Source organism: Pleurodeles waltl, chromosome 3_1 (genome assembly GCF_031143425.1).
Source record: "Pleurodeles waltl isolate 20211129_DDA chromosome 3_1, aPleWal1.hap1.20221129, whole genome shotgun sequence".
Lineage (NCBI taxonomy): Eukaryota > Metazoa > Chordata > Amphibia > Caudata > Salamandridae > Pleurodeles > Pleurodeles waltl.
In genome coordinates this window covers 1,632,991,904-1,633,015,989 of record NC_090440.1, presented here as the reverse complement: position 1 = coordinate 1,633,015,989, position 24,086 = coordinate 1,632,991,904, and the positions used below count along the sequence as shown (strand labels likewise).

The window sequence follows — 24,086 nt, the reverse complement described above, 5'->3', positions numbered from 1 at the left end:
CCATTGGGCCTTCAGTACTTACTATTGTTTACTGCTTTCTATTGCCTTTTTATGCAAATTACTGACTTATAATGTGTACACAATAGTGTGTTTACTTACCTCTAGTTGAGGTATTGCCTATCCCATATTTTAGTATTTGTGTTACTACAATAAAGTACCTTTATTTTTGTAACACTGTGTGGTTCTTTCATGTGTGTAAGTTGTGTGCGACTGTTGTGGAATTGCATAAGCTTTGCATGTCTCCTAGATAAGTCTTGGCTGCTCATCCACAGCTACCTCTAGAGAGCCGTGGCTTCCTAAACTATGCCTACAGTTCACAAAATGAGGATACCTGGACCTGGTATAAGGTGATAACACTTTAGGTGCTCACCACACACCAGGCAAACTTCCTACAAGATGCTCCTAAAATTGAAAACACGTCATGGCTCACAGCCTGTGTGCCATGCTCCCTAACACTGCAACCAATATAGGTAAGTCACCCCTCTAGCAGGCCTTACAGCCCTAAGGCAGGGTGCATTATATTACATGTGAAGGCATATGTGCATGAGCAGATTTGCCCTTTCTATGCCTCTGTTGATTCTGAGACATATTAAGTGCTCAGGGAAGCTGTTTTAAATGCATGTGCTGGACACTGGTCACTACGAGTTCCCCAGCCACGTGATGGCATCTCTGAACCCTGGGATGTTTGGAATCAAACATCTCAGAAAAATAAACCCTGACTGATTCCAGTGATGGATTTATTAAGAAATGCACCCAGAGGGCACCTTAGAGGTGCCCCCCAGAAATCCTATCAGCTACAGTGCTCTCGAGGCCCAAATAAAACAGCCAGCACTGGGCAGAGGTGTTACCTCCTTACACCCAAGCAGTATGGACATTGCAGGATGCGGAGCTTCAAAGGCCTTGTCACCTTTGTAATGCAACCCAGGATTCTCCAGGTGCTGGAGATGGCCAACCTCTCTGTCCAGACCACACTTTTGGCGGCAGCACAGGTGGGAAAATTAGTTAAATTAGGAGGACTGCCCACTTCATGCCAGTCCCACCCCTAAGGTGGACAATCTTAAGTGGACAATACTTTTTAAATTCCTCCATCTTGTTTGGAGGGAATTAGGCCACTAGGGTTAGTCCCAACGAAAGTGGTCATAAAAAGGGTGAAGTCACCCTAAAGGTGAGTATCTCATTAGCTACCAACTGGCACTCCCTGTAGCACCCTTAAATTCAATATTTAGGTGGCACACTTGTGTAGGAAAGTAGCATCTTTCTGACAAAGTTATCCCCACTTTTTGCTTGGTGTCAGTGTGTTTAGACTGTAGTGCACTGGGATCCTGCTAATCGGGACCGCAGTGTCTGTGCTCTCTCCTCTAAATTTGGTTACTGCTAAACATTTACACCACACAATTGGCATACTGGTGCACCCATGTAAGTCCCTAGTATACAGTACTTGGGTACCCAGGGCATAGGTACACCAGGGGACTCCCATGGGCTGCAGCATGTATTGTGTCACCCATGCAAGCTGTGTCTGCAGGACTGCCACTGCAGCCTGCGTGAAATGGTGTCTGCACCTTTCAATTCAGATATAAGGCTTACACCTTATAGCATTGTCACTGCACTTCAACACTGTAAGTCACCCTTCTGGTAGGCCCTTCAGCCCGAGGCCAGCTGCATGTCCCTAAGTGTGAGGGTGCCCCTGCCTGAGCGGGGTACCCCTACAAACCCCAGACTCCACTCCTTGGGCTTTTTAAGTGCGGGGAAGCCATCTTAAGGTATGTAGTGGACACTGATCAACATAAGTGGTGCAACTACATAATGGCGTCTCCGAACCTAGGCATATTTGGTATCAAACATGTTGGAATCCTGCAACTACACCGATTCCAGTGCTAGTTGCATGATCCCTTGGACTCTGGGGGTCCCTTAGAGGATCACCCAGTTCTGCCTATGCAGCCTTACGGGGTCTGACTGCCATCCCATGCTGCTGTCGGACCCAGACACTATTCTGCCCTCCTGCTAATGAGCCTAATTCAAGCAGGAGAAGGCAGAACAAAGGATTTCCTGCAAGGGAGAGGTGTGACCACCTCTCCCTTTGAAATAGGTGACTCTAGGCTGGGATGGGGTGGCCTCTGAGCGCCACCAGCCTGCTTTGAAGGACACATTTGGTGCTCTCCTTGCATAATCCGGTTTGCACTAGTTCATGACCCCCTGGTGCCCGCCCTGACGTGAAACTACACAAAGACAGGGGAATGACCACCCCCCCTGTCCAGCTCCATCTCTAAGGAGGTCCACAGAGATCAGTCAGGTGACCACTTGATTCTGCCACCTTTAAAGCAAAGTGGACAGAGGCCCCTAGGAGCATCTGACTGGTAAGGCCAGGTAGGAGACATCCCTGACCCTCTCTAATAGGTGGGTCACTACAGAGAGAGACCAACTCTTTTAGGGTTACTTCAGGGCTCCCGAGGGTGGATCCTCAGATTAGTTGAGCAAGACTCTACAAGGAACTTTCTGTAAGACATCTTCTGTTCCTGGCTTCCAGGATCGCTGCTAGTCTGCTTTTGGATCTGAAACAAGATGGTATCCAGTTGGGAGGACTCCCACTGCAACAGTGTTTCTCCAACTCCTGCAAGATTTCTGCAACATCTGTGGCTGTGCATCCTCAAGGGTCACAAGGACTCTGCTTGCATCCAAGAAGCAAGAAGGAATCTAACTTGGAGTGAAGGAGTCAAACCTCTGCATCTGCAGGCACCTCAAGACGATAATGACCGGCTAGTGGATCCTGCTGTCCCACAGACAACGTAAAGGCTGTGCTCACAGGTAGTGGCTCTGTGGTTCTCTCCGGGTCCAACTTGCCTTCTGACCAACTTGGGTGACCGTGGACCCTTGCTGCAGTCACTGGAACAGGACTGTGCACTGTGACTGTTGCTCTTGCCAAGACTTGTTGACTAACTCCAAAAAAGATCTTTGATTTCCTAGAAGCCCCAACCCCCAGCACTCTGCAACTCTAGATTCAGCTCCCCCATGCAGTTCCTGCGACGTGGGACTCGTTTGCTGCGCTGCTGAGGCCTTCCTAGGACTTTCTTTGCCTGCTGTCAGAGGTCACTCGTGGGGGCTCCTCTCACTTCTGCTGGCTTTCCTTCCTGCCAAAGGCATGCCTTGACATCCCTCCAAGGGTCGAGTCACTAGGATCTTGCACATCCTCCAAAATCTGCAAACTTCCGTGCAACCGGTATTTGCATTTGCCAAGGCTTGTTGGTGGTCGTGCTGGCCACTGCTTCTCCTGCAATCCGTCGACCGGCGGGGACAGCTCGTGGTTGACTCCAAGGATCTTCTGCATCCCACTGGACTCCACATCAGGACTACTTCTTTCACTGTCCTACAGGAATTTCACCTCCAAGAGGAAGGCAATTGCCTACCTGCACCACCTGGACATCAACGAGTGGTCTGGACACTGTCTCCTCCTTTTTCGAGTTCTTCACGTCTGGGATACATCTTTTAGTTCCACCGGCCTGGTCCACAGGTCGCGACAGCAGCTGGACAACCGAGGCTTCCATTGACGACTACGAGGGTTTCCGAAGCCACTTCATCCCTATGCACAGAGTAGCTACTGGTGTAGCTACTCTGGGTCTTCTGGGTTTCCTCTGGTGGGACCACTCTCCAACCTTCCTTGTGTCAAATGATTTCCTCAGGGTCCACTGGGAAGGGTTTTGAATCTATAAAATCCAACCATGACGTTCCTGTGTTATCCTATGGGACCCCTAGCTCGATAATAACTGCACCCGGGTGCGGGTGCCTGTGAGATTTCTAGTACTTACTTCTGGTAATTTCCTACTCCCCCACCCCCGGTTGGGCACCTCCATTCCTATACCACTTTCTTAGTAAATTGTTTGCGACCCCCCGCCCCCCCGAATAGGGCGCATAGTATTATTTTTGTGTGTTCATATCTCCAGGTGGAGATATACCAATGTTAGTCTAGCTATAGTGTTGCAAAAATAAAGGTTTCTTGAGTACAACACATGGTTACTGACTGACTATTGTGGTATTGCAAGTGCTTTACACTCCTCCGAGATAAGCTTTAGCTGCTCACCATAGTTACAGCTAAAGAGCTTTTGCTATCTGGACACCTAAACACTATCACTAAGGGTCGCCTGGACTCAGTTATAGGGTGCCACACCACAGGTGTGCACCATAACCTGAGCCAGCCTCCTACACCCTGTACCCTAGAACTCAGATTCCCGATGACCTAAGAAGAACCAGACGCTACAGAGTTGCATCAGCAGAGAAGACTGCAGACACCAAGTGACTTGGCCCCAGCCCTGCTGGCCTGTCTGTAGCCTTCAACGATCCTGCACCAAAAGCCGACCTGTCCTGCAGCCCAGCGACCTCCAAAGCTTTGGGAGGACTGCCTGCCTTCAACAAATATGAAGATCTCCAGAGAACAGTGGACCCGTTCAAGAAGAAACCAACTCTAAAAGAAAACTCTGTCCTGAGGAACCGCAAAACTGCCTCCGGACCTACCTCTGCACTCTACACCCACTGCCCCAGTCCAAGTGGTCCACCGGTCCTGCAAACGTTCCCCAGTGATTCTGAGTCCACCGTGGGCTGACCCCCTGCCGCACTCTTCCACAAAGCATGCAGCCTTAAATCTAAGACTCCCCCTGACCACAACCTACGAGCAGGCTGTTCCCGAATCCGAAGGACACCTCTGCACCTGGAGCCCCTGGGTCTTGTGGTGCTGGATCGTCGTGTACCTAGGTCCCCTAGCTTCAGAACATACCTGGGCAGCTGTGGGTTTTCTTAGTTCATCTCCTCCATTGACTTGCATTGGGCGCACAATGCTGTGTCGGCACTCTGCACCCGGCTGCCCCTGTGCCGCTGAGGCTGTAAGTTTGGGGCTGTCTTTTGGACCCCCCCTGCGCTTACCTCAACCCCAGGAGACTGACTCCTGACACTCCTCACCTGTGAGCAGCGCATCTTCGGTTAACCCCGGTCTCCACTGGTTAACATTGGGCACCAGATGCTGTGTTGGCACTCTGCATCCAGCCGCCCATGCTGCGGAGGGTGTAAGATTGATGCTGTCTTATGGCCCCCCCCTTGTGCTTACCTCAACTCCAGGAGATTGAACTGTAACACTGCTTTATTCACCCATGAGCAGCGCATCTTCGTTCACTACCCAGTTCCCATTGGTTAACATTGGGCACCAGGCTTCGAATTCGACCGCTGCACCCGGCCGTCCCTGTGCCGCTGTGCGTGCACTCTTGGTACTGATTTGAACCTTGTCTGGTTTTGACCAAAGATTGGATTTGTAAGTTGTACACTTACCTGCAAAACTGCATTCTTGTTTTCCTCCCATAGGTTAACATTGCTGAACTGAAAAATTGCACTGTGTTGATTTTTTAAACTGCAAAGTATTTATCTTTTAAAAACTGCTTACCCTATAACAAGGTTTTTTGGTTCAAAGCATATATAAAAGCAAATATTATTTTTATAAATTGATCTCAGATTTATTCATTGAGTGTGTCTCATTTATTGCCTCTGTGAGTACAACAAATGCCTACCACGGCTCCTTGATAAGCCAAACTGCTCACTCACACTATCACAAACAGAGCACTGGTCCTATCTACTTTTGTCTCTGCAATACCAATTGAGAATCCACTGGACTCTGCACAGAGTGCTTCATTTTAGTGCAGTATATAGAGAGCCAGCTTCCTACATGGACGCAGTCCAAGCGGAAGGTAATGCCTGCTGTACGTTCTGCATTTAAAGTATGTGGAAGAATTATAGCCTAAGTAGAAGGATTTGATTTGTATAAAACTGGGGCTAGGCTTTATTCTTACATAAGTAAATAATTGCAGTTAACTTCCTATAATTAAAACTAAACTTTCAATATGCCCAGGCCAATCACCTTTCCATTATCAGGGCACTCAATGCTCCCTGACCAGTAAATCCCTTCAAAGTGTTTTACCCAGCTTTCTGGGGGTATATGACATTGGACAGAATTCTTGTCATTTGTAGTACATTCAAGGAATTAGGAAAATCAACTGAAATTGAAATGTACTTGCCTTTTGGTCACCAGTATCACCTTTGAACTATGAAGAAACATACCACAATTGAAAGGATTTGTAGGTGTTGAAAACAAAGTTTCTTTCGCAGGGTGTCAGACCTCAGTTACTCCCACTAGCTGGTCAGGTAACACGCTGAACATGATGTTTGACAGATTTGCAGCATTTTTTTTTTTTTAAAGTGCAACCGTTCTCTCCTGTGTCCTTTTGCAGGCATATATCCCTGCCAAATTGTGGTCCACATCTGTGTTCTCCTAGGGTTCACAATTGTCTGGATACCTGATATGTATAGCTGCACATAAGGGTACAGGTCCAAGTCCCCCCAGCACAAAAATGAAACCTCTCATAATCAGGGACTTAGTAGCTTTGCAGGATTTATCTCCTTGTTTCTTTGGAAAATAACAATATGGCCATAAGGAAACCTACCTCCTACGATTACTGTTGCTGGGTGCTAGACCGCCTCACTCTGTCTGACTGGCAGTTCAGGAGACCGCTTTGACTAGGGGTTTCTGTGTTTTTTGCCAGAAACATCCATAAAACCACGGGTTCTCTTTGGTCTCCTTTCTCAGTAAAAACAAAAAAGTATCTTCTTTCCCTTGTGTCTTCTGTGTCCTGGGATAACGAGCAATCATAAATGAGTTGTAGCTGTGACTTCAGGACTGGTCCACAAAACTTGTGAGACACTCAATAAATCAAGGTTGCTTCCAGGGCTTGACCATTAATGCGCCAGATGTGTAAAGTAAATACAAATACTACTGTGAGGTCTATTATTGTTCTACTAACATCGTGTCACTCTTTAAAAACAATTTTTTTGAAGCTCTGTGTACAATATGTGAAATACCTAAAATACATAAAAACCAACAATAAAGAAGATGACCTGGATTATCTTTGCCTGATTGCAAAGAGTGACTGATCAAATTTTGAAAAACACAATTTCCTAATGTTTCAAAAGCAAAAGAATAATTGGATCTAACAATATTTTAGTGACATCCACTGAAAGTGAAGTCTAAAATGCACTTTTGTTGAGGAAATTACTGCAACACTCAGCACTCTGTTTTGTTATGGTACACCTCAAAACATTCATCAATGCAGAGGTCATGCTTTGTGGGGCCTGGATCACCCCTTCACCTTTCTGGCACACTTTGCAGCATTTCTGTGCATTTGCTTTCTTTGAAGTGGAAGACATAATTTTGGCATCATGTCACTTTGTGAGTTGAATGCTATTTTTGCATCCTTACACTTTCTGGAGAACATTCTAGTACTAACACAGATTAGAGACTATGGGGGTCATTCCAATGTTGGCGGGCGGCGGAGGCCGCCCGCCAGAATTCCCCCCTCCGAAATACCGCGGCGGGTATTACAAGTTTTCCCCTGGGCTGGCGGGCGGTTGCTGAAAAACCGGCCGCCAGCCCAGGGGAAAACGACCTTCCCACGAGGATGCCGGCTCGTAATCGAGCCGGCGGAGTGGGAAGGTGCGACGGGTGCAGTGGCACCCGTCGCGTATTTCAGTGTCTGCAAGGCAGACACTGAAATACTTTGCGGGGCCCTCTTACGGGGGCCCCTGCCGTGCCCATGCCATTGCCATGGGCACGGCAGGGGCCCGCGACCCCCCCTACCGCCATCCTGTTCATGGCGGCTTTCCCGCCATGAACAGGATGGCGGTAGGGGGGGTCGGAATCCTCATGGCTGCGGAGCGCGCTCCGCAGCCATGGAGGATTCACACGAGCAGCGGAAAGTTGGCGGGAGACCGCTGACTTTCCGCTTCTGACCGCGGCTGAACCGCCGCGGTCAGAATGCTCGTTGGAGCACTGCCAGCCTGTTGGCGGTGCTCCCGTGGTCGGTGGCCCAGGCGGCCACCGGCCGCCAGGGTCAGAATGACCCTCTATATGGCTCCACAGTGACTCTATGCCACCCTTGAAGTGCGGAGAGGAACTCCATGTAAGTGTCACAAAAAGTTGATTGCTTACCCTATGGTTCTTAGTACAATCTATGTAAAAGCCTAAAGAGCTCTTTTGGGGTCCAACCAATGGGAGTCTATCCTTCTCTTCCGAGGGGTGAAGAGACGCAAAGAACACTGGTAGAGTGATGGATCGTACAAACATGGAAAGCAGGCACAACTTTTGGTAAGAAGGCCACCAGAGTCATCAGCAATCATTTGTTTGGGAAAAACATGGTGACAGTGCCTGCAGTTCTCTAAAGCAAAGAGATAACAAAATCTCTCTGAGGTAAACAGTATGATTAAGAGGAGCAGTGAGCAGCTATGCATTTGCTAGAAAGGCATAAACATAAGTAAATTAAGGTCCCCCACGACATCACAAACAGTTTGGGAAGGATCATATTTGTCAAACCTTCAATAAACAAAATCACAACTGGGTGATTTAAACAAAGACTGTTAATCTGGCAAATATAGAAAGGCCGAAAGAGCTGACAAATAACCTTTGACCAATCCCATTGCAAGGCCCTGCAGGGCTAAAGATAAAACAAGCAAAAGGATATCAGACAGCTTCGTCTGTAAAGGGTCAATGTTCTTGGCACCATAAAATTGTACAAACGTGCCCCTGCATAGTTAAATTTCATGGAAGGGCATCTGGAAGAAAGAATGACATCTACCACCTAAGGTAGCAGATCGAAAGCAATAAGCTGCTGCCACTCAACCTCCAAGCATGGAGGTATAAAGTTATGCAGTTTTGGGTGGGGGGGCTCTCCCCTCTTGGCGGGTCAGGAGGTCATTTAAAAGTGGTAGCCTTATCCGAGGACTCATGCTCAAAAGTTCGTGTCACCATACCCTCTAGTGTGACTTGTGTCTGGTTGCTCGTTAACCTCTTCGGAGCTCAGGCAGGAAAGCTAGCATCAGGAAAACGTACAGGAGTCCCTTGCTCCGACCCATCCAAAATGCAACTCCTATTGAGTGTTATTGCTGAAGCTCCAAGGTGCAAAATCATAGGCACTGCACATTCTAAATGGTGGCCAAAAGATCTAGCCAGAGCGCCCCCCCACCGGGGGAAGACACGGTGTGCCACCGCAAGATGCAGACACAACTCAAAATCTGACAAAATATGTTTATTTAATTCATCTGTGCTGGCATTCAGGGACCCTGCCAGTCAGCTGGCAACCAGAAAGATGACCTGGCCACCTTGGGAAGTGCAAAGCCTCCTGGCATAGGGTCTAAGACCCCATTTTCCAGTACCACATGGCTGTAGTGTTGCTTGTAAAGAATGGCACCAACCTCCCCTTGATGAGCGCCAAGAAGGCCTTTAGGGCCTTAGGAATGGCCTGCAGCACCAGGAATTTGACATGCAGCCGGTCCTCCACCAGAGACTAGAGTTCTCTGATCTCCACCTCTGCCAGGTGACCCTTTCCAAACCAGCAGCAATGCATGTATCACAACTGTCAACTATGGGTTGGAAGGGAAAGTGGCTTGCTGCAGGGCAAAGTGTGGTCAGTAACCTTCACTGCAGATCTGGAGCTGTTGTCTCTGTGATCAGGATGGCATCGGAAAGGCAGACTTGATGTTGGGCCCACTCGGTTTCAAGTTTCATTGCAGGGCATACATGTGCCCCCTGCAACAATTGAAAAGAAGAATGCACGTAGCCAAGGGACCAAGAAGTGTCAGACCCACCCACAACAGGATTCAGGATTGAGCTGGAGACATCAGAATCATTCTGGAATTTGTTGTTGTGGGGAAAAGCCCTAATTATTACCATGTCGAGGTTTGCTCCTATGAATGGACCTCTCTGCGTGGGCATCAGATGGTACTTTGACTCGTTTATGTTAAAACTCAACAATATTAAAACTTTTACTATTGTCTAGAGGTTGTCCAAGAGAAATTGTGGCGAGCCGGCTTCAGCAGCCAGTTGTCGAGGTATGAGAAGACAGGAACCCGACCTCCAAAATTGGGTGACGAACACCACCATTACATCTGTGAACATTTGAGGGGCACTGGTGAGGCAGGAGAGGAGCATAGAAAACTGGAAATGCTCGTGGTCCACAAGTGATACCTGTTGGGCTATAGCATGGGTATAAGTAGGTACGTCAGTCCAGTCCAACAGCACAATCCAGTCTTGTTGGTCCAGAGCAGACAGGATCCACCCCAATGTGAGCATTTTATATATTTTAAATGTATTCTTCAGCAAGAAGGTGTTCATGTGTTGGGGATCCTAGATAGGTCCGAGGACTCTTCTTTGTTGAAAACGAGAAAACAGCAAGAATAACAGACCACACTTTTCTCCAAGTTCACTAATCACTTTATGGCATTATGGTAAGCAACAGGCCCGAATTGTGCTGCAGGACCAACAGATGGTATGCCAAGACTCACACGGTGTGGGAGAAATATTAGCTGAAGAAGAGAGAAAGGGTACGGCACAACCTGTTTGTACAGTTTGTAAGACTCATCTGTTGGATGCGATAGATCACAAACCACGGAATGGGTATTGAATCCGGCCTTTCACTGGGTGGGCTTGCAAAAGAAATATAGCAGTTTTGTGGCTGCTGAGCAGGGGAAAGTACCTAGAGGTCTGATGCCCCTGCTGGGCTCCTCGTTGCCTGCTGGTTCCATACCCGGGGTCCAAAAGGATTGGGTTGCATGTTGCATTACTGTCTAGGAAGGCGGTCTCTATCTGTCAGCCCTCTGAAATAGCACTTAAATTGTTAAGAAAGGGTCACCAGCAAAAAGGGATATGTGTAGCTCTGTTGTCGTTAAAGGGTTCCAAAGCACCGAGACCCACCAAAAGGCATAGCCATTAGGAGAGCCTGTACATCACTGGAAACCCAGTGGACCTCATCCAGGCATGTCTATGAAGAACCACATTTGTACCAACCCACCCTGCCAACCATTGTATGCAGCTTACCACAGATAAAATGTTTAGCCACATCCCAAAGGGCACGTGCATGCCGACCAAGTAGAAAGACCCCCTTTACAGATCTCAGTGCCAATCTGTCAGAGTAAAACACACTTTTGACAAAGGAATCAATCCTTTTGGATTCTCTGTCCTGAGGATGGTTGGAAATGAGTTAGGGTAGACCTTATTGGTTAAGGTCTGTGCAATAGAGAGCTCTGAGTAGGGTGCCTGATGAGAAAATGCTATGCGATTGTGCTGCAGGAGTACTCAGAGAGACATGAAAAGGGAAGGAAAAGCCTTTCCTTCCCTTTTTATGCCTCTCTGACCTCCCCTGCACCCGTACCGATGAGAAACTAATCTCTTTCTCCTCGGTTGAACTGGAAGCTCAGATGGGATGCGACCTCTGATGAGGTCAGCGTGCAGTAGTGCACGGACGTCATCAGACGTCACTGGGAGGTGTGGGGGAATGGTCAGAGGTGGAAGGGGAAGCGATTCCCCTTCCATCCCTGCCCATGGGAGGGGGGGTGCAAGGCCCTCAGGGGGAGCACCAGTGCTTCCCCGGGGGGGCCATTGCTGGATGAGGGGTTAAGGATTGCTCTCATCATTTCCTTCTTGTCTTCAGGGATAACTTTCAATACAGGAGCGATGTCATACCACATCTGGCAATCCTACTGTCCTGGAATTGCCAGGGAGTTGGCTGTCTTAATTGATATTGCTGCCATAGATAAAATTCTTCGTCCTAAATTATCAAAAAGTCTACTATCCTTGTCTGGTAAACCAGAGGATGGTGCGATAGGGGTCTTGGCTCTTTTCTGAGTCGCTGAAGAGATGAATCCAGTTTGGTATAACCAGTGAGGCAAGCTGGAGACAAATACCAAAGCCAGGGCCATATACTTTTTCTCCAGGCGAGGTATCACAGCTGGAAGTGTAGCAGGTATTTTCATTCATTTTAGACTTTCCGACCACACACTATCTAAAATGGGTATAGGTTTTACAGACTTTTGTGGCAGTTCTTTGAAGTCGTAAAGGAAACATGGTTAATCTGCAGACATCATTGGTAGATTACATTTTTTGGCAGCTTTTTCCATAAACAAAGTGGAATTTAGAGATAAAATCTGTTCAATCATGTGCATTTGTCCCCTCATCAACATCACTCGGGACAATACAATCCCATCCATTATCTTGTCCTTGATGTCTTAAGGAATCTCACTTTCCTCTACATCCATATCTGAGTTTACTACAGTACTAGAATCATCATCGCTACTACAAGGCTAGAAGATATTTAGTTACTTTGATGTGGCGGGAGGTAGTGTGGACAACTGCTGAGTTGGCATAACCAATAAAGGAGCAGATGGAGGAGGTGGTAGAATCACTGCAGCAGGTAATACTATGTGAGGGTTATGGTAATAATTTATTAAAAGTATCCAACATCTGCTTCAATGTAGATAAACAGGCTACAGGAACTTGGGCTAAATCAGAATTTTTCTGCACTGCCTAAGAGGTTTCTCTCCCACACAATATTGAGAGTTTTCAGGTATGTACATTTGTTAATAATATTCATTGTAGGATTTATTGTCATTCATTTCTTCTCTGAAATCTAGGACATATCTCACATCTAAACTGTGTTGGGCTGTAAGCAGTCTGTGAGGCATAATCATTAGCTTCTTCTTGGTCTGACTTTAGGATCTGAGCTGGAGGCAAATTTAACACCTTCAATTGTGAAAAGAAAGGTCCCTTTAAATTTGCCATTGATGGTATTGGTGATGACAGTGATTTTGCCACTGATGGTGCAGTCAACAGTAAGTTTGTCATTGAGGGCAAGGTTGTTCTCAACAGTAGAGTTAATGTCAACAGTGTTGTTGATGTCCAGGTTGACATCGACAGCATTGTCGATGGCAGGGCTGTGGCCGTTAATAATTTCACCATCTACTGTGTTGTCAAAGATGTTCTTGTCGTCGCCTAGAAGATTTCCTTTGAGAGTATGCGTTTTTAAGATTTTTTTTCTTCTTTATTACTGGTTAATTCGCCTTATGTTTATAAGCCGAGCTGTACCAAATAAGTACAGTTCAGGATCTGTTTAAGACTCCGCTTCTGCACCAACTCTATGATAATGCTTGGAGGGGCACTTTTCACTGAATCTTCTGCTAAAGAGGTGGCACTCCCCTAGAAGCCATAAGAAATAATGCTAACGTCATTTCTCTGTGCTCTAGAGTCTCAGTAGTTAAAGTCTTTCATATCACATCTTGATGCTTTATGAAATAGATAAAGGAAATAAACACACTGTGAAGGAGGGTCTTTAGTGTAAATCTTCTTGTGTCCACAAAATGACAGAGGGCCTGATTTAAAGTTTATTAGATGGGGTACTCAGTCACAAATGTGACGGATATCCCATAACCATATCACGAGTCCCATAGGATATAATAGGATCGTAAAACAGAAGATAGGATATTCGTCACATTTGTGACGGAGAAACCCCAGGCCCACAGTTTAAAAAGAGATTTCTTCTCTCTATCAGCTATGGTGCAGTTGGTGACACTTGGTTGTCAGGAAAAAAAAGTCTTCCGGAGCCAGAAAACACAGAATCTGCCTTAAGAACAACGCACAGAACTTCTGGGCTGAAGATAGGGCTGGTTCAAATTCAGGGCAGATCAAAATAGTAACAGCTTTAGGTTCACTGTAAGGTTAGAGCAGATCTAAATCAAGGGATCCCCACCCCACACACACGAAGTTCACTAGAAATCTGAACTGTGATGGCCTCTAGTGGGAATAGAAGAGCTTCAGGTTCAACCTATTTTTTTTATTATTTTTTTTATATATTTTTATTGAGTTTTGCAAAATACAAAACATGCAATATCACAAATGAACCCCCTCATTATAGCAACGAACTGTACATGTTACAACCCTCCTCAGCTACAGCATTTATCCCGGTCAACAAAAATCTCCAAGTGTTTCTCACATTATGCATCAATATCAAGGGCCACATCTCCGGCCCATCTCACCGAGCTTCCATTCAACATAGTCCGCATATTCAGTCCAGGAGGTTTGTCATATCAGACATCATAGTCAATATACCATCGAAAGAGGGGTGAAGCAACAAAAATAACAACCAGAAAGGCAGGTAGGGCGCACAAACCAGACTATACCAGCAGACCTCAACAATACACAATCTTAACCCAATCAGGGGGGATAGGAAGCATCAAGCGCGGGCAAACTCATATCATTCCACCTGCACATTTCTAGACGTCAGATACTCACTCAGCGGAGCCCAGATATCCCTCGGCCGGGAACCTTCAGTCATAAGCTCCCAGAAGACCGTCAGCTGATCGCGACAAAAGGCAGCATCCCGCAGCCATTTGGATCTACGCAGCGCTCGCCCCCTGCCCCAGCACATGGCAACTCTACACTTGGCCAGTAGCAAAGGTAAGCCCACCAGCCGCCTATGCGGTCCCTTAATCTCATCCACACACCCAAGCAGCGCAACCCTAGGAGAGAGAGGTATCTCAGAGCCAGTTAGCACAGTAATCATATGCAAGACCTCCACCCAAAAAGCGTGAACTTCCACACACTCCCACGCCAGGTGCAGAAAACCCGCATCCGGCGCATGGCAGCGCTCACAGCATGCATCCGTGCGCAAACCCATGGAGTGGAGCCTGCTGGGTGTATAATATAGACGATGCAAAAACTTAAAGTGCAGCAGCCGTAACCTATAATTCGGGGACAGCACTCTCATGTGGGCACAACAGCCTCGCCACATTGCCTCTGTGATAGGTTCCCCCACGCCTCTCTCCCACGTGCCCCTTAAGGACTCCCCAGAGCCGCCTCTCTGCTCCTGCATGCAGTTATACAGTTTGGTAACCAGCTTACTCGGCGACCGCGCGAAGCACAACACCTCCAGGGAACGAACTCCGTGAGTGCCCCCGACGAGCCAAGAAATCCGTCCCACAACAAAGCACAAACCCTAAGGGCATACATGCGCTGCAACGCCGTCCCACCACTGCCATCTAGCACCTCCGAAAGGCCAATCAGGCGACCGTCCACAAGCCAGTCGTCAAGCCTGCATCTCGAAGAAAACCACGCACCCCGCTGTCTCTGAACATCTGAGCATCAGCGACCGCCATAACGGGCCAGGTTCAACCTAATTGACTGAACTTTGGGTTCCTTCTAATGAGGTGGATGTGCTACTAAACACAGTTGTTTCTGGCCTATGGCCTTTTTAACAATGTATACTGCTATTTCAAAGTACAGAGAAATCCCAGCCTGACAACTTGAAAAGATTCAAGCATGTGCATTTATAAAATATATAATGCTGGAGAAAATGGTTTTAACCACAGAGCCAAGAGAACATCTCTCAAGGAATCATTAAAAGGGAGCAAGGCAGTGCTTTAAAAAAAAATTGTTTTATTGCTTTCCAACAAAAGTAGACATCAGTGTACACAGTAGAGTAATGATACATATTAGAACATTTTTGTTCTTCCAAAAGGCAATAAGCCAGCTTAAATCAGTCTTAAAATTCGTCTGATATAACACAAAGCAGGGGGAGACAGTGGAACAACAATTACTCAGAAATTGCAATCGAAAACCAATGATTGTGGTTTGACGGCGAAATGTCAAAGTCAAGCAGTCATCTGGCTATCTGATCAATCAGACCTCCTCAAAGAGCTCATCCTATTGCCACTGCTGCATCTCCCCCACCACCGACCCAATCGACAACCACACCAACATTTGTCACGGCTTGCGCTGTAAGATATGTCACCAATGGGTACCATATGTCTTTAGGAGGTCCTTGCGTAGGGGTTAGTTCCCAATAGTTACTCAATTGTTCCTGGATGTAGGTAGAATCTTGGAGCCAGTCAGCCACCTTGGGTGCAGCACACCGGCCCCAGCGCACTGCAACACAGCACTTGGCAAGCAGCAACAGGAGCGCAATCAATTTTCAGTTCTCCGGGGGGCCTCTTTCACATACCCCAAAAGTGTGGTGAGCGGGGAAAACTCCAGCACGGTCCCCATGATTGCCACAAAAGTTTCAAACACCCCCAACAAGAACCGCCTCACTTCTGGGCCACAGATGGCTCAGAATGTTTGGGCTTGAGGCAGGGTAATGGAAGGTGCATGTGTGCCTGGAAGTGTTGATGTGCGAGATTATGAAAAAAGCAATATGTGGATTCTTTCTTCTAAATGGTGTGAACATATTTACCGTTTTCTGTGTTTGCAGTTTAAGTCTCTGAGTGATTGTCTAGTAAGTTTTGGATAAGCGAGTGGGAAGTGGTGTGCCTTGAGAACAAGAATATCAGGTGGATGTGTTTCTAAATGCTGCTAGATGGCTCAATATCCTGCCTGACATGTACTGCTGTGACAGATCAGGTAGAAAAGGTAAGGAGCAAAGAGAAGAGTGAAGTATACACTTCATCCTCTCAGAGATAACTTTGACCTGCTGAACAAAATTCAAAGCTCAAGCAGAAGACAGTATTAACTGCAAAGAGGACACCAGAAGACTCAAGAAAGTTATCACTGTCATCATCACTTGGTGACAATCTTGGGAACCAAGCACTAATTAAAAGGAATCACCTTACATTGCATGTCTACTTCCCCAGTCACAAAGTGCAAGAACTTCCTGTGCAACTGCCAAACTCAGATATGGAAACAGGCTTCACTTCAGTCAAAGGTAGAAAGCTAATCTCCCTTTCAGAATACTAATCCAATTAATGCTACAATGAACATGGTGGAAGACTGATAGAAAGATGGAGAAGAATATGTTTCAGAGATTTCTGTTCCTATTGTCTACCACCTACTACGGAGCATAAGTCATAGGACCCTTTATTGACCTCAGGCAGGGGCCCCTGTGTAATTGTTCTGATGCCGAGAAGTTCTGAATTTCCATCAGAAGCTCTTGTAAAACAGGGTGGGCATTGGTGGGAAGCGGCAGGAGACGTTCCAGAGCACATGTTAAGGATTATTAAAGGCAGCATCAATTAGTTCTAAACCTTTTACAACCAAAGTGAATTACAGAGATTGCAAATTTGCACTGCAATGTTTACATCAAACTAATAAAATAAGTATTAAATAATTGCCAAAACATACCAACATCCATAGCAGTTTCCATGAAGCTCTTTTGCCTTGAAGCAAATTCAGCAAGAAGCTTCTGTTGCCTCTCTCTGGCCTTTTGTCGCCTGTATCAGAAAAAAAAATGAAAACACAGAATTAACAGAAGTCAAACAGCCAACAAAAGCATTTAGAATACATTTTAAGTTAAACTATCTCCATTTCTATCATTTGAACATGCTTCTGTTCCTTTACTGTTGTGCAGTACAAATACTTTGATTAAAAATGAAACACTGAGGGTGTGATAAACAACTTAACTTCCTATGCTCCACATATTTTAACAAGATTCACTATTCATTGTGTAGCCCAAATTTTTAAATGCTTCCTCTATAATGTGTATTTTATTATGTATATTATTACTCAAAATATTCTAAACACAGTGACTCTGAATACAAACCTCATTAAACGTCCATAGACATCAAGGTACATTATTTTTTTATCTATTCTTTTCCTGAAATTTGTAACAGGTGAGCATTAACAGACATCATATTTAGAGAACAGTACATTCATGCTCTCTTCATTTGTCTTAGAACTATACCCCCTCTCCATTCTCAGCTCCTTAGTGCCGCCCCAGTCTGGAAGTGCAACTTTATTGGGTGGTGTCCATGTGTTTGTCAGAAGCTACATGGGACTGTGTGATGCCGGCAGTCCTGCTGATTGATCACCCACCAGATGTGAGAAGCTTATTTGAATGACAGAGGAGTGCTTTTGGCTGGGGGCTATGGGTGAGGCTCCCAGGGGGCTCCCAGGGGTCAGCTGGCCCACAACCTTCTGACCGTCCACCAGGCTCTCCCAGGCCTGGGCCAAGTCGGTTGATCCTCTGCCCCGGCTGGCCTCACTTATCAGCACTATGCTCTTGTTCCACCCATCGCTCAAATTCCCTCTTCCAGCAAGCAATCTCAGGACCTCCCAGGTGTTTTCAATTCCTCTAAATGCCCCTCTTAGCTAGGATATAAGCCAGATCCTGAAGTCCACTGGAGGCCCTATTTTTGAGGGTGTGGGGAAACCAGTGAAAAAGGCAGTGCCAGGTGTACAAGGGACGTCCAGAGAGACAACCTCAGCCATGAAGGCCGTTACCTCACTCTAATAATCGGTTAAGTTTGGGCAAGACCATATCATATGTAAGAACTCAGCTGCCACCTCTCCACATCATCAATACTTTGTTTAGGCTATGTGAAAGTGTTTGCAGAGAAGCCTAGGGGTGAGACAGGCCCTATGTAGTAGTTTATCAATTGAAATCGGGCATTCCTAGATACTTTTGGTGTTCTCTCTAGGATTAGCTCCCTAGTTTCTCTCTGGCATTGGAATCCCCAGGTCATCTTCCCACCGCATTTCAGAGCTGAGCCTCCAGGGAGCATAATGGCCCATTATAAACAAGTTACTGCCTCGAAAGAGCCCTCTGATACTACTACATAGTTGCTGACAGCGTGGTGCTGTGGCTCAGTTCGCCCAGCTCGCCAATATTTTTGGATAGAAAGATGCAGTAGGAAATATCCTTGTGGGAGATCATACTCATGCTGGAACTCCTCCAAGGGGAGAAGATACCTATCCCTGTACAAGTCCCCCAGTTGTGTGGCTCCCGCATGAGCCCAGGATGTGATAGCCCCCCAGTCTCCCTAGTGAGGCAACCAGAGTAGCCAAGCCACTGGGATGTCAGGAGAGGAAGCGATGCTCGTACCCATTTTTTGAAGACATCTATTCCAGCATTTTTGTATGACCCGTACCTCAGGAGTGTCTGTAGGTGTGGGGCATGTTAATTTCAGAAGGGTTCCTAATTAAATGGGGAAGGTCTGGGACCGATAAGCTCATACTGCCATTCGGTATCTTGCGCCCTGTGATCCATTGGGTTAGCCATTGCAGTTGGGCCACCAAATAATACGACTTGTAATCAGCCCCACTCTGTCTGCGACCGCTTCATGGTAGCCAGTGCCGCTCTGCGCTGCCCCCGCCTCCAGATGAACGCAGTGATCAAGGAATCCAGTTCCAGAAACACAGTAGCGGGGATCCAAAGTGGTAAAACCGCAAAGTAGTACAGTAGCCTAGGTAGGGCCACCATTTTGAGCAATGGACTCCCAACCACCAACAATGGGAGTGTCTTCCAGAAGTCTAGATTAGCTTTCAGTGCTCTAGTTGCTTGACCTATATTTCCCTCTAGGAGGTCAGCTCTAGCATGGTAAACTCCGACGTCTAGATGGGATATACACCTAAGCTCACAGGGGACGTGGTCCAAGTCCTCAGGTGGGTCTTGGTCTGCTGTTAGTGGGTAGAGTTGCGATTTCTGCCAATTCACTTGTAGCCCCGAGAGAGAGAGACAAACATTTCTAGGAGTGCTCTGGCTCCCCTCACTTCCAATGCTGTGTTCTGTAGAAACATGAGCAGGTCATCCACAAAGAGCTCTATGCGGTGGAATGTAGCCCTGTGTAGTAGCAATTGATACAAGTGAGCTTTCCGCGCCTGGCTGGCCAACGGTTCCATAGCCAGCACAAACAGCAAGGGTGAGAGGTGACACCCTTGCAGAGTGCCTCTCTCCACTCTATATTTTTCTGAGATTGTGTTCCCAGTTCACACTCGGGCTCTAGGGTTCGTATATAAAAGTTGCGCCCAGCTAATAAAACCGCACCCCAGCCCCAGGTGTTGTAGCACTCCATATAGGTAGCTCCACTAAAGGTTGTCGAAGGCCTACTCTATATCGACAGCAAATACAGCAGCCGATGCTTTGTGTGGGATATCCACGTCAAGAAGATTGATAAGGCATTGTATATTCCAGGCTGTGTTACGTGTGGGGATAAAACCTGCTTGGTCAATGTAGACTAGGCGAGTCATGAAAGGCAACAGTCTTATTGCTAGGACCGGACTGAGAATTTTATAATCTGTATTGAGCATTGATAGCAGCCTATATGCCTTGCTGTCATGTGCCGGCCTGCTGGGTTTCAACAGTGGAACTTTGAGAGCTTCTTTGGTTCCGTCAGGCAGGTGCCCTCAGTCTTTGGCTGCTTTGTACATAGAGTCTGGGGGCTAGGTCGTCCACATATGTGGCATAGAATTCAATTGGGAGCCCATCTGTGCCTGACGTTTTCCCCCTCGCAAGGCCCTTTATGGCCTCCCGAATTTCAAATATTTGATGTGTCCCCCCCCCCCAGCGCCTCCCTTACCTCAGTAGTGAGGTTCAGGTGTGGTAGTGGTTCCAGAAAGGTCCGTACTTCAGCCTCCCTGCTTGGTATTTGGCTGGTGTAGAGAGAGGTGTAGTATCTGTAAAAATGCTGGTTCATCTCCTCTTGCCGGTATTGCCTCAACCCCACAGAGGTGCTAATTTCCACAATGGGCGACTCCCTTTTACGAAGGGTTAGCTAACCATGCCAGAAGTGTACCCATCTTGTCCCTTTCGGCATGCACCCTTATCATATAGTTCTTATATTCAAAGCAACAGAGCCTCTCTGTATGCTCTGCAACTCTCTCCCTCGTCTTGAGCAACTCCCGTTGCAGCTCAGAGTGACCTGGCCTCCCTTTTTTGTTGATTTCCCATAGATTGCGGTCTGTGACTTCCCTTGGCAATGTCCTCCGTATCCCTACAGACTCGGCTATGCATCTCCCTTGCATCACTACTTTGAAGGCATCCCATAGGACCTGGGGAGAGGAGGCAGTTTCCTCATTCTCCACAAAATATTGCCTAATGTGCCTCCCTATCTGTTCTCAGAAGACAGGGTCTTCCAGCGATTCTGGCTTCGGCCGCCAAGTCGGTATACATGATTTTGCTCACTCCCAATGTAGGTGGAGAAGGATGGGGTTATGGTCAGAGACTGTCTTCCCAAGGTATTCCATTTCCCCACTTGACCATGTACCTCTGGTGTGCAAAGGTAAACGTCTAAACAGATATGTAAGTCATGTATATTGGAAAAGAAGGAATAGTCCCAGGCATGTGAGTATAGGCAGCACCATGATTCCACTAATCCCTACTCGGTTTGCCAGTCTCAAAACGCACGGGCAGTCCTGCGGACAGGGGAACTCCCAAGAGGAGGATGTGACCCACCTATTTAAGGGTCTACCACACAGTTGAAGTCTCCGCCCCACATCAATACCGCTTGTAGTAGATAACGGACCAGTGTCCCCGAAAGATGTACCAAGAACGTTCCCTGGTCAGTATTTGGTACCTAGATGCTATTAAGAGCTATATCACGACCTTCCAGGCGGCTGGTGACCACCACAAAACAGCCTTCAGGGTCTAAGACTACTCCTGTTTTCTGGAAAGGGACTCCCGCCCTAATCCAGATGAGGGTCCACTGAGCATAGGCGGAGTAGGATGTATAGTACACCTGGCCCCTCCATCCACTCTGTAAGGCCATTTCCTCTGTGGCTGGAATGTGTGTTTCTTACACCACTTCTATGTGGGTCCCTCTTCTCTGTAGGTAGAAATACACTTCGTACCATTTGGTCATGGTATGACTACCACTGATATTCCATGGCACAATCTTATAATTCTGTAGTGTCCCCATCTGGTCCGCTTGTTGCAAAGTTCTTGCTGTGCATACCATTTCTGTATGGAGCCTAATTCGCCCAACCACCCCTTAACAGTATCAATCCCCTAGGGGTGCGGCGGCATAATCCCATTAAAATAATATGCCCCCATGGGGAGCGACCCTTGCCTAAGTGGCCGGTCCCCTTATGTAAAATAAAAGAGAGGAAAAAATCCCCTGTGTCTACTGGTGGTTTCTCCACTTCCAGCGTGTCGGGCGACATCAGATGTACCTGGGGGTGGGGGTGGTTCAGTCGTAACGGTTATGTCCTTGGCACAGCAGTGCTGCTGCAGAGGACGTAACCATTCCACCAATGGCAACCAAGAGGAGTTATCAAGTGAAATGCTACAAGCAAAACATTTGGTGAAGATTGACTTACACGCTTCCAGCCTGCAGCCCTCTTGTACAACTACAGCTACCATAAAAGCCACCCCGACGACAACTACAGGTAGTCAACAGCTTAAGCACTTACAGTGGTGCTCATGGTAACTATTCCTAGACAAATGAGTCTTTTTATTTTGTTCTCCATTCCTGATCAGTGCTGCAGGTCCTCGTGGCTCTTGGGCTGGTTCTTCGCAGCCTTCCAAACAGAAAGGAATTTTAGCTGAGACCTTCAAGGCAAGGGCAGCTCTCTCCTTTCTCTGTAGACCGGCTCCCTGTATTCCAGGCTGGTTACACCAGCGTTGGTGAATGATCAGGTCCACAGGTTTGGTACCAGTCTCAGGTGAGCTATTGATAGAATCCTAGGCCTGGCACATTTCATCCCAGCTGAAGCAGTACAACGTCTCACTGATGTTAAGACAATTATCATGTTATGGTTCCATGGTATTACTTAATTTGTTCTGCTACCCTCAAGTATTCACAGAAGACTAATTAAAGGAGGGAGGCAGCTTTGTTGGTCACAACCTTCATTAATATATGCATATACCAAGACAGTATTTTAAGTGTAATTAAGGGTCAGCTTTGCTCTCCCTTGGCCGTCTCCCCTGCAGCTGTCAGTGTTAGAACACCCCACACACTTTAAGAAGATCCAGTTGGATGTCTGCCAGATGGCACAGGACAAGACGCCTAGCACGGATGGCTTCCCAGTGGAGTATTATGCATAATTCGGTGCCACCCTGCCTTCTAACCAGCTAGCAGTGTACCATGAAGCTCATCAACAAGGCATTTTACCTGACTCTCTTCATGAGGCTATTATAGCAGTACTGCCCAAAAAAGGCAAGGACCCACTTTTAGAGGGCTCCTACCACCCACTATCCATGCTCAATATTGATTACAGGAACCTGAGCAAGATCCTATTCAACAAATTACTCCTAATGCTTGATTCTTATGTACATCCCAACCAATGCAAGTTTATCCTGTAAGGGGTAACCTCTTATAATATACGATGCCTGGGTCATATTGTGGGAGCCATAGAGGGCGCAGCTGATTTCCCGGTGGCAGTCTCCCTTGATTTTGAAAAAACCTTTGACACCTTGGGCTGGACTTTCCTGACCCATGTGCTGGAATCCATGGGAATGGACCCTGAACTGCTTGGATAGATCAAGCTATTGAATACTGAGGCGCCACCTAGGGTGGGCATGGGAGGTCACATATCACACTCCTTTCCTATAAGAAGGGGGAACAGGCAGGGCTGCTCGCTCTCACCCATAATCTCTGCACTGGCAATGGGCCCGTTGGCTGCCGCACTGCATACCAGGGGTCCCTCCTGAGGTACATAGGTTGGCGCAAACTGTCATGTTGTCTCTCGTTGTGCTGATGATGTGCTCATATGTTTACTGGACCATGCCCGCCCTATACAACTTCCTAGATACCTTTGGCGATTTGTTGGGCCTTAGAGTGAACATGCATCATAGTGAGAAAGACCTCTTAGATGGTTATTATAAAAGAGCCCTTAACTCTATATTCATCAATCGTTAGGTTTCTGGACACCCATAGGCCGGGCGGCTATCACCAAAATGCTTGTCTTCCCGCGTCTGCTGTATTTATTTGTGGCCCACCCAGTAGTGCCTGCTAGAGCCTTTTTTAAGGAACTGAGAGGACTGGAATCTGACCTGATCTGGGGACCCTCCCAAAAGCAGGTCTCAATTCTGACATTGCAGCGACCCATGTTAAAGAGTGAGTCCCAGGGGTGCCGGATTTGGAATTAAATTTTGCAAAAGCTCAGTTGCAATAGCCAATGACATGGCTGGCGAGAGAAGATAAAAAAGTATACGTTTGAGCTCACTGAGCTCCATGGTATGGGCCTGTTGAACGAGTTACTTACCTTCGGTAACGATTTTTCTGGTGGATACATTAGCTACCTGTGGATTCCTCACCTAATGAATACTCCCATGGCGCCAGCATTCGACGGAAATCTTCTTACTAGTCTCTGCACGTCGACGAGGACGTCACTCTAGCCCACGCGACGCCGTCTGACGTCATACAGGCAATAAGAGGTCCTCGCCGACGTGCCGATGACAGTACCAACATTTTTTACATGCATGAGAATAATAATAACCCAATGTAATGAAAGAGCAAAGCAACATCTCTTAATATTGTAAATCACACAACATTGCAATAAAATAGCTGTAGATTTAATATAACCTTCT

At 47.0% G+C, this 24,086-nt stretch overlaps 1 protein-coding gene across 4 annotated transcripts in view; it reads right to left on the bottom strand.

Moving 5' to 3' along the window:
- The window catches only part of UBR3 (ubiquitin protein ligase E3 component n-recognin 3), a 1,605,611-nt gene that overhangs the window by 749,630 nt on the left and 831,895 nt on the right, over positions 1 to 24,086 (bottom strand). For all 4 annotated transcript variants that reach the window (XM_069225311.1, XM_069225312.1, XM_069225313.1 and 1 more), the window contains one exon: positions 16,964 to 17,052. In XM_069225311.1, coding sequence (XP_069081412.1) covers positions 16,964 to 17,052 — 89 coding nt within the window. The remainder of the gene's footprint in view (positions 1 to 16,963; positions 17,053 to 24,086) is intronic.